General features: G+C 43.3%; 1 protein-coding gene across 1 annotated transcript; it reads left to right on the top strand.

Annotated features, from left to right (window-relative positions):
- Nucleotides 1–1,009: 1,009 nt before the first annotated feature.
- EAE98_006895 (uncharacterized protein) lies at nt 1,010–4,386 on the top strand (the record flags this gene model as incomplete). Its single annotated transcript, XM_038954518.1, has 11 exons — nt 1,010–1,493; nt 1,544–2,672; nt 2,723–2,982; nt 3,037–3,115; nt 3,237–3,322; nt 3,377–3,464; nt 3,557–3,821; nt 3,871–3,957; nt 4,012–4,127; nt 4,175–4,228; nt 4,299–4,386. The coding sequence occupies 11 exons, from the start codon at nt 1,010–1,012 to the stop codon at nt 4,384–4,386; spliced, it is 2,736 nt and encodes a 911-aa protein (XP_038809198.1).
- Between the last annotated feature and the right edge of the window lie 7,015 nt (nt 4,387–11,401).

Below are 11,401 nucleotides of genomic sequence, written 5' to 3'. Positions count from 1 at the left end.
AAAGGGCAAACAGTTGCAATGCAGGAGAAAAGACACGGAACCCGCAGTCGGAGGCGAGCCCACTATTATTTACGTCTACGATTGACGAATAAAGGTTGGCTATCATGTTTGTAGCAACTACCACAAAATCCCTCATGGGTAGTATATTGAAGGACGAATGCTAGACTCATCAGATGAATTGCCCAAGAATGTGTATGCGTTGTATTCCGCAGGAACAAATTAGATTGACCAAGACATCGCTGACAGAGTTTGGCTAGATATCAACCATATGCCATTGCTGCAAAGAGCATTCCTGATTTACTCCTGTGTACCTGTATATCATATTGCTACTCAACCAAAATGACTTGAGCTTGTCACCGAGCGAGGTGAGGAAAGAATGGAAACGATCTTCTTGAATACTTGCATGTGAAGGATGGATATGAATATACCTAGTATATACCCAGGAAACTTGGAGGCTTTCAAATCATGAATGGCATGGCCAACATGCTCACACAATTACATAACTGGTACAAATCAATCAAACGACGCGACAAGTTCAAGTATGAATAGCACTTTGAAGGCAATCGAATACCCCGGTGATGGATATTTGGATGTATTATTTATTCAATGGAGCGAATCCAAAATAAACAGGAGATATGTAATATCGGTGAAGTCTCTAGAAAATTCATGTGTTTTCTAAGACATACATGTATCGTGTTGTTGTTGGTGGGGAATAAAAACACAGCGAACGGAAAAGGAATTGAGTCCCGCCATTTTTACACCTGATGCACCATCCCATCCACATCCATCCACATCCATCCACATCCACATCCACTCCCCGTACACCATGACGAACCTCGGCTCCTTATCTCGACTGATGCTCGCATTATTGATGAAGCATTCTTGCCACAAAGCCACTGATTATATCCCATTGAGAACAATTAACAACAACTGATACATACAATCTTTATTAACTTTTCATCAAATTTACGAGAATACACGCATTTGTCATCAACACACTGTCTGCAACATGAGTATGGGTCCCGTGAAGACCGCAAATTTACCCATCATTCCCTTGGCGAAAGGAATCGTTCTCCTCCCTGGAGTAGTCCTTCGCATTCCAGTGTCTGGTCAACGGCAAGATATTCCAGCTTTGCTCTCGGGGGTTTATAGCAGAGCAGCCTCAACTACACCGAGTCAGCGATTGGATAATGTCAATATTGCCTGCGTTCCTTTGAACTCGCCATTCCTCACTCAAGATGGACAAAAGATGATTACCGGAGACGAGCAAACCCCACAACCCAGAGAACGATTAGATATTAAGCCATCGAGAGCTACGAAGGATGATCTGTTTGGATATGGAGTGGCTGCTAAAATATCGGGCGTTGAAGGCACAACTGGTCGTTCCGGGGAATTCGCCTTGTTGGTTGAGGGTGTAGCCAGGATCAAGGTGGATAGGATAACACAAGAGAAGCCATTCCTTGAAGGAGAAGTTACATATTTATATGATGAAGGTAAGGGAAATCGTGTTTGTCGAGACATGACAATTACTAAACTTTTGCAGATGTGCCTACTGAAGATGTAGCCGTCCAAGGGCTTTTCGCACATCTTAAACAACTATCACGAGAACTTTTGACCCTTTTGCGACTTTCATCCCTTCTACCTCGCACATCTGGTGGGCTTTCCCCAGTGCTTGCACGCCGCCTCGAAGTATACATAGCAAAGAAGGATGTATCAGAGGCCGGAATTCTGGCAGACTTTATGGCGAATGTGGTTGAGGGATCATTGGAGGAAAAGTTACTGGTTTTAGCAGCGCTCTCAACTAAGGATCGCCTTGAACGAGCAATTCTTCTACTTCAACGTCAAGTCAGCACTATCAAAAATAACGTCAAAATAACCACAGTCACAACCTCCAACATCCCCGCAAATATAGATATCGAGCAATTCAATAATGTAAATGGACATCGTATGCGAAGACCATCAATGTCGGGCGCGCCACTACCTCCCGGTACAGCAGGTAATGGTGGGTCTCAGGATGATGATCAAGAACCAGACGAAATGGAGGAGCTTAAGAAAAAGATTGATAGCGCAAAGATGACCCCTGAAGCCGCCAAAGTCGCCGATCGAGAACTGAAGAGGTTGAAGAAAATGGCACCAGCTCAGGCAGAGTATCAAGTCTGTCGGAATTATCTGGAAAATTTGATTGAGATACCGTGGTCTCAGATGACTGAAGATCAACTTGGCGTCGACACATTATCGAGGGCCCGTAAACAACTCAATGATGATCATTATGGGCTGGAAAAGGTCAAGAAGAGATTACTTGAGTATTTGGCGGTTCTCAAACTCAAACAAAGTATCAATGATGATGTTAATTCACAACTTGCCAAAGTTGACGAAGAGAATTCAACTGCTAAGGTTGAAATTCTCAAAAGCAAGAGGACAATCGACAAATCGCCAATTCTGCTCCTTGTTGGCCCTCCTGGTGTAGGCAAGACTAGTCTAGCAAAGTCAATTGCTACTGCGTTGGGACGAAAATTCCATCGGATTTCTCTCGGCGGCGTCAGGGACGAGGCGGAAATTCGAGGTCACCGCAGAACATACGTGGCAGCAATGCCCGGCTTGATAGTGAATGGCCTGAAAAAGGTCGGTGTGGCAAATCCTGTCTTCCTGCTCGATGAGATTGACAAGGTTGGGTAAGTAACGTTGTTGTCTGTAGGCATTTCTGTAGCTGACTTCTTTGTAGCACTTCTAACTTTCATGGCGACCCATCGGCTGCCATGCTTGAGGTTCTAGACCCAGAACAAAATCACACATTCACGGATCATTATGTCAACATACCAATCGATCTTAGCAAAGTCCTTTTTATTGCCACCGCGAACAGTTTAGATACCATCCCGCCACCATTACTTGATCGTATGGAAACTATTAGCTTGTCAGGATACACGACTCTTGAAAAAAGACATATCGCCTCGCAGCATCTAATCCCAAAGCAGATTCGCACTAGTAAGTCTTCACAATCAGCTGAGAATATTGTATTCGGCCACTGACGCTGTGTAGATGGGCTCGGAGATGGGCAAGTCGAATTCACCCAGGATGTTGTGTCCAAGATCATCGAATCCTACACTCGCGAATCAGGGTAAGCATTGATGGCCCTAAATTCCTCTTTCCTATAGACCGAAGCTTCCCTACGTTACTTGTATAATCTTGCCACTGTCAAGGCTAATTGTAGTAACTTCACTGACCACCTAAACTCCTAGTGTCCGCAACCTTGAGCGAGAGATTGGATCCGTGTGTCGTGCCAAGGCGGTAGAATATGCGGAGGCGAAGGACTCGGGACATACAGGTAGAGGCTCTTTCCGCATGATCCCTAGCCAGCGAATACTGACCAGTTCTACAGAAAATTACAAACCAAAGCTGTCGGTGGAAGATCTCGAGGAAATCCTGGGTATTGAAAAATTTGATGAAGAAATTGCCGAAAAGACAAGGTTTGCCCTCCATCTACTATCTTTAGTCTCCAAGATTTGAGACTACCTTGCTTAAGCTTTTGTAAGGATGTAAACACTAACTACAAGAATAGTCGTCCAGGGATAGTCACAGGTCTCGTGGCCTATAGTTCTGGTGGGAACGGCAGTATTCTTTTCATCGAAGTGGCCGATATGCCAGGGAGCGGTAGCGTACAGCTAACAGGGAAATTGGGCGATGTACTAAAGGAGAGTGTCGAGGTAGCACTAAGCTGGGTGAAAGCTCATGCGTACGAGCTGGGTTTGACGCATGACCCATCGGAGAACATCATGAAGAAGAGGAGTATCCATGTGCACTGTCCTTCAGGGGCTATCCCAAAGGTTTGCTTTCCCATGATGCTGTGTTATAATCCGCTAATGAATTGACCAGGATGGCCCATCTGCCGGTATGGCACACACTATTGCACTTATTTCGTTGTTTTCCGGCAAGGCTGTGCCCCCAACTATGGCAATGACGGTAAGTCTCAGTATGCAATACTCGTATGTTCACGGGCACTAATATCTTCTATAGGGTGAGATCTCGTTACGTGGACGTGTTACTGCCGTAGGAGGTATCAAGGAGAAGCTCATTGGAGCTCTCCGTGCCGGTGTCAAGACTGTATTATTACCAGCACACAATAGAAAGGAGTAAGTATTTCTCCTCTCAACTTAGCCAGCACACTAACACAATTTAGTATCAAAGACGTTCCGCAAGAAGTCAAGGATGGCCTAGAGATCATCCACGTCAGGTATGGCTCTTATTTCCTCTATCATCTCATCCATTCATCTGTTCTCATTTGAAGACTAACATGCCACTAGACACATCTGGGAAGCAATGCGATACGTCTGGCCTGAAGCACATTGGCCGGGAGAGGAGAATTTCGCGGGTATTGAAAGTCGTTTGTGATTCTGATAATCATATCAGATCCGAAATCTCCCGGCGGCACCGTGTTGTGTAATCTTGACGGAAATTATCCGCTAATAAATTGCCCTTTTCTCGCTTCCTTAAAATTATATGATCACAGTTGGCGTTTCGAGCTGAAGCACAAAGTATATAAGCCAATGTTATCTTTTTGTGTATATTTGCTGTTTTGGCGCGCGTTTGGGTACTGGGCTACTTGCTGAATGGGCGTTGTGGTACATAATTTTAGGGGGTTAGCAATCATCATATCTGTATAGGCAATCGCCACTCTCTTCAAAACAAATCGCAAGATTTAAATAGAAATCTGTAGAATTGGAATGATGTTGTCATTTAAATCGGTAATACTTGCACTCTGTAATATTGACAAAAATCTGCGATCAGGCTAGGAAATTTGTACCCTCCTAACATAATATCCGTATAAGAGTTCAAATATTGAATTATCTCAAGCAGTTTTTGGGTTATCCGGGGAGAGATTTGAAAGATGTTGTATACATCTCATTTAGTATTTTGATGTTTATTTATTTAGTAGGTATGGGCTCAATGAAGAGATCTCTTGAAGAGGTAAGAACGTCGATTACACTTATTTTTGTGACTTAGATCTTTTCATGTCCGATGTTCCTCATCACAATGTGTTGAATGATGTCATTCAAATCAAACAATATGAATATCGTTAGCAAAATGATGGTATCAATTGCATAGCTAGGTATTTAAGTATCTAAAGAAGAAAAGCAGCGTGTAGTTTTCTAATGTCTAGCAATTTTCATTCATGCGATCATCTATTGATTCCTTCATTTCACGTAGAATACGATATGATACGATACGATAGGATGGGATAGGATGGGATGGAATAAAACGAAATCAACAAACGCATAGACACGGAAATAACGGACTACAAACACGGGAGAGGGGAGGGAAGGGGCGTAGGTACGTACCTCGTCTCTCTATATATATGATGGTACGAAGGTACGGAGATACATGGTGGGTGTACGGGAGGGGAAGTGGTGCGAGGTGGGATGCGGTAGGGATGGGGAGTGTGAGATGGGTGAGATGGGTGAGATATGTGGGTAGCCGGGGAGTTTGATGCGGTGCATGGTGGTGCGAGGTGTGGTTGGTGGAGTGGAGGGTTGGGGTGCTGATTGGGGGATGGGGGTGTGGATTTTGGATTTGGGAGGGTTTGCGGGTTGGGTTTTGGGAGAGCTGGGGGTGTGATGGGTGGTTTCTTGTGGAGGGAGGGAGGGATGAGTAGATGGATAGGGTGTGTAGGATGGTGGCTGGGATCAAGTGAAAGATGAATGGAGGCTGGGAGCCAGGAAGTTGGTTTTCGGGTGCGGACTCCGAGACCGGTGGAAAAAGTTGAGTCGCGAGGATTGGAATGAGGAATGCGGGTTTGGGGGAGGGGAAGGAATAGGCTATGCTAGCTGGATGGGTAGATGGATCGATTGGTATGTGTGCATATGGACGACCTCCCCGTTTCGAGCCCTCACGTGTGGTATGACTTATATGCGTGTGTGCATGTATACATGCATGACTTCTGGAAACACGAAAAGATAGGATTGGGATAGGGATGTGGGTATGTGGGTATGAAGGAAGCTTGCGATGCTCTGTAATCTATCGTAGGATATGACATGTAGTGACTGCACGGCGTGGATAATTTCATACTCATGCAGTCTTGCAGATGCAAATGAAAGGAATTGTATGATATGCAATGCGATGCGATGCGATGCACATCATGTATCGTATATGCTATTGTGTCTTTACACTTAGGGCAATATATTGGTGTAGTGGGCGTTAGCCTTTTAGGGAAATTTGGAAAACGGGAAATGGATTTTGGATTCTGGATTCTGGAGATATGTATGTGTATATGTTGTGCTGCTCGAGTGAAATCAGGGGAGGGGTAGGGGAACGTAAGCTCTGAATATACGTAGGTACGTATCAGACATACATATCTATTACATACAAGGTGCCGTTTAGAAGTGACCTTGAGGAGTAGAATGATAACTAGTTGCTGGGTTTGTGCAGCGGCGGTATTCGGTGAGATATCTGGAGGAGGTACGGTAGATGGGACACGGAGTTGGCTGTTGCGTGGGAATCTCACTAGAAGAATGTGTGTGTGTATGTGTGTGGGTTGTTACGAGAATGTGTATCTGTTTGACTGAGGAGCTGAATGGGAATTGATTGTGATGTAGTATGTATTTTACTAGTAGTATCTTACTTCCCAAGAATATGACAAATGATAGGAGACGAACGATTCCGGTTTTCAAGAGATGAAAATTGTAAAAAGAGTAAACTACAGATATAAGATTACATTTCCATCTCCAAGAAATCGATTACACAAATTCCCACAACTCGGTGAGTCTTAGCGTACTTTTCAAGTTTTAATATCGACATTGCATACCTACATTACATACATACATATATCACCCATCACAAGCGAAGGAGGATTTCTCAAAACCGCCTAACCCCTCCCTCGCCCATGCAGGAAATAAATTAGATTCTTCTACATTGCATGGCGACACGAAACTGCGACAGGGAAGTTCGGCATGTTCCTGATGTTGGTGTAGCTATTGAGGATGAGGATCGGACGGCAGCGGGGTGGTTGCAGAGATTTCGGGTGTGTGCAGTTGTGCTTGAGGCTGAGGGGATGGAGAGAAATGGGCAGAGGGAGATTGGGGATGGTGGAAACGATTGAGATTTAGCGATAGGCACACAGCTGGAATACTTGGAGATGTTGTATAATCAACAAATTTGCAAATATGAATCTGATGAAATCTATAAAATATTTTTATACGAAGCAGACAACTCAAAAGATATCACTCGTGGAATGAATACTCGTTGGGCATAGTACTAGAAGATGATCTCCCTGATGCCTGTCCCTTGATTTCTCTTTTGAGAAGTTCTAGGAGAGTATGAAGTATGTGGCGCAATCTCATCAGATTATCTTCCACGAACCGGCGTTCACTAGGGAGAGGAAGGGCGCGCCCAGTATGGAAATTTGAGAAAAACAACCTCCAATACTATCTCTTATTTCGTCTCACCACGTGCGAAAGAAAAGAAAAGAAAAGTGCTTCCACGTTATCACAAATCTAGAGTGATACAAAAAGCTGTACTCTCATTCACATCAGGCCAGAATTCCCAAATGGGAAGAGAACTCGCCCGAAGAGGAAGTGTGAGATGATCACATATCTCTCCTTGGAGATTCCTTGATCTCAAAAACTCACGATTGGACGTGAAGATACGTAATCAAAAGGGTAGCAATGCACCCGTAGCAAAATATAGCCCAAAGGAAGATAGTCAGTCAGCATGTCTCGGAATGGCAGAGCGACTGAGACACATCGGAAAGATGAGAGAAACTGAGACAAAAAAAACGCACAATCGGGTGGAACAGTGGAACCTGAGCGCACGAGGATTGCTAGAAACAAATTGGATCGTCACCGGAGGTAATAAATCGGAAGGAGAATATGTGTGTCTTACTTTTTGACAAGACGAAGGGGGTAGAACAACGTGATGGGCTAGTCTCGCGTGGATTGTAATCAAGAATGGCTCAGTCTGGAAAGCAAGCTCAATCATCGCAAGGAAGCGCTCTTGAGTTTCTTGATCTGAGTTCTCGTAAAGATGGATAGTGACGATCGGATGCAAAAGTCAATGCGTGAAATAGGGCTAGATGGATCCCTTTGCTCAGTCTCAGCTCTTCTATGGACACTCAATGCGACGGGACTTTCGACAGTGGATGCCGAGACACTAGGAGCTTTCCTCTATAGCCTCGGACAGATAGATGTGGGTTGAGTCAGGTCGACGGTGGTCTCAGCTAGATCTACTCAAACATGGAAGATCTACTTCAGCTATTGCTATGCTCAAAAATAAAATTTCCTTGCAAGTTGATGAGCGTAGTCCGATCGTGTCCTCAATATAACGCGCACTGAGCGGATACTGCGGATTAGCGGGCTTCGTTTCCGAGAGCGTGAGATGGAAAATGCTCTGGTAGGATTACAACGGCTCGAGAACGGGTGGCTCGTTAGTGGTACACTGAGCTGTTTAATGCGTGGATCTAGTACTGGATGTACGAGACAGGCACTCTACTTGGGACATATATACTATGTAGCGTCTGGTTGTAACTGTAGGAGGTATCACTTGCGACCGTCAACGTCATGTCTTCTCCGATCTCACAAGTCTTGACTCAGACGATGGCTTGATGCCAGATGAAGAATCGGCATGTTCCATGGATAACAGAGAATTCAATTGGACGGACGCAATAACTGAGTCCTTGGTGGGCGTTCATAGTTGTGTGAGTGACATGAACTAGGATATAGGTTCCCTCTTGAAGATGATCTGCCGGGATATTTTAATCAATATTAAGCATTGACAGCGCTAGTAGTGGGGTTTCCCCGTAAAGCTCTTCGGGATTAAGACTGCATAACAAAGCTCCTAACTGGACCCTCAAGGCTAAAGACGGTGCATGATTCCAGGTGGCGAACTCTCGTTTGCCATATTGAGAGTCAACCTATATCAATTGATCCTCTAAATCATATGGACCTCTTCGACATCTGTTGCTTGCAAGACATGGAATGAAAAAAGAAGATAGTGTGCTAACTTCATCCGTCTCATCTGATGTTTGAACTTGACAAGCGGCATGATTGATATATCATATGGTTCTCCACTAAGCTCTATCGAAAGTTCTGGGACACTATCAACGTCCGTTCACCTCTAGGCTCTCGCTCACAACTCAAACTGTCAGCCTATCAATTGCGACGCAGCGTATTAGCCACCGCTATGATCCCACGCATCCCGCGAACTGCACACCATCACCCATTAAAGCGGAGAATTTCATGGATCAAGCCCGAGAGCCGTTCGAAAGATCTGTACGATTCGTCCGAAAGAACCTGTAGTGTGGCTCGGCAGTGACTGCATCTCCATTTTAGGATCCCGATGTGTCAAGTCGGTAGTGCAAACTATAAAATTGATTGGCGTTCAATAGATGCCAATAGGTAATGATAAGATATCATTGATTAGATACCTAGCTTTCGTTTTTTTCTTCACGTATGTATAAGACGGCTGAGATTATCCTTATGTACCGGTCGTATGGACCATAATGTATAGTGACGATAATATGAATCCGTCTGACGAGCAATGAATGGACAAGATGGGTAATCGGTAAAGCGTCATCATGCTCATGGCCAAATTCAGAGATAAAGTGGTAAGGAATCGTGAGATGTGTCGTTGATATGCAGCTGAAGAACCATTATAGTCAGCCTCACCCCCACTCCCCACTCGTTCATACTCATGTGCTCATTCGCATTATGCAAGCCTTATATGATCAGGCTAATGAATTCCTCCATAGACAATTTAGCCAACTTAGCCAACTTCGGCAGCCTTCAACCCTAAATACCCGTATATCTCGTCTACGACTTAGACCGGTCCTAGACCTTTAAACTTTCGGCAATCCCGATTCATTTTCTCATCTTCAACCCTCCAATAAGGCCTCGTGGCTGTAAGATGGCGTGCAATAGTCCAGCCTCCAGATGCATTGACTTGTCTTGACATGATAATCGGCGAAGCCTCTTCTTCACTCCTCGTGTAAAACGTGGAAGACAACGATAAATTTCTACATGAAATGTGAACGTTGGCGACCTACTTTCTCTCGACCTTTATGGGTCGCACAGATAGACGTTCGCAGGTGTGCCAAGTGACTTAGCTGAGCATCATCTTCCCGTCATGTCTAGACTTCTCCTCCACATGCAGACTCTAGTTGTAATTATTAGTGGATGAAGAATTGAATAATAAAACCTACAGTCATTAAATCTGCAATCTATAATTAGCCAACCACCATACACGTACAGATTGACAAAATTGTGATTGATCCAGTCAAGTGCGGACATAGAGTCCGCATTGATCTCCTCGCCAATCGGGGGAGTAAAACATGTACCGGTACTGTAGCATCATGCTTTTCATGATCGTCAGCTATAGACACTTTTCGCTACGTACCGTGACCGACTATCATTGTTCCATGCAGATCATAGCAAAGCAGCCAAATTCCATCAGAGCCTGGACCAAACTTTCGGATGAAAGTGATAACTGGAGGAATCTCTTTTCCTCATGTATTATTGTTACCGTATGGTCACTATACGTACCTCTCAAGTAGCTTGACTATGTGTTTGTACCTACACTCTTATTCTCGTGGTCTTGATACGTGCCTTGCTACCCTTGTTCCGAGATGCAATCAACTGGACAAGACAAGATAGATATTCATCAATGTATCATTGCTAGGTGCCGCACTTAATAGATCTTCTCTTGGTATCTACAGTGAAAGAAGTAATATGATTGAAGCTGACCAGGGAGAGGCTCGAGTGTGAACGGGTTCCTAGGTAATTCTCCGTTGAAGCGCTTGAAATGAGATCTATTATGCTTTCATGTGTGCCGCAATTTCCATGCTCCCCGCATTTCCAAGCACTCCAGCCAATGGTTCATTGATTTCTCAGGCTAGATCCTTCTTTCTCGGATAGCGATCCCAATAGATCTTGTTGAAGATCATTTTACCCATATCATTATAAGAGTTCTGGAACCTACTTACTGCACCCCTATAACAAATATAACAAAATCCCTGTAAAAATGAAATTTTTCTATATAAATTATTATATTAAAAATTTCATTCAAATCTTCATATTTTCTTTTCAAAAAAATTGAAAATAATAAATAATTATAATTAAAATATTAAAAATTATTTGAAATATTTTTTATTATTTTTGTTGAATAATTATATAATATTGAAATCGAATTTTTCTAAAAATTCTAACATATAACGTTTTTCCCATACAAAATAAACGAATTTTCATAAAAATTTCAAATTTTCAACTTTAACTCCTTCAAATTTTATTTAATAAATTAAAAAAAATATTCTATTCATTTTTTTATTAAATTTGATTAATTAAATAACACTTCCCAAAAGAATTTCTGATTTTATCTTTTATTATAATATATAAACTAGAATATAAAAAATTGAATAATC

Source organism: Botrytis deweyae (assembly GCF_014898535.1).
Source record: "Botrytis deweyae strain B1 chromosome Unknown BDEW_015, whole genome shotgun sequence".
Lineage (NCBI taxonomy): Eukaryota > Fungi > Ascomycota > Leotiomycetes > Helotiales > Sclerotiniaceae > Botrytis > Botrytis deweyae.
The sequence above is the reverse complement of the archived record's forward strand: the minus strand, read 5'-3'. Positions and strand labels throughout refer to the sequence as shown.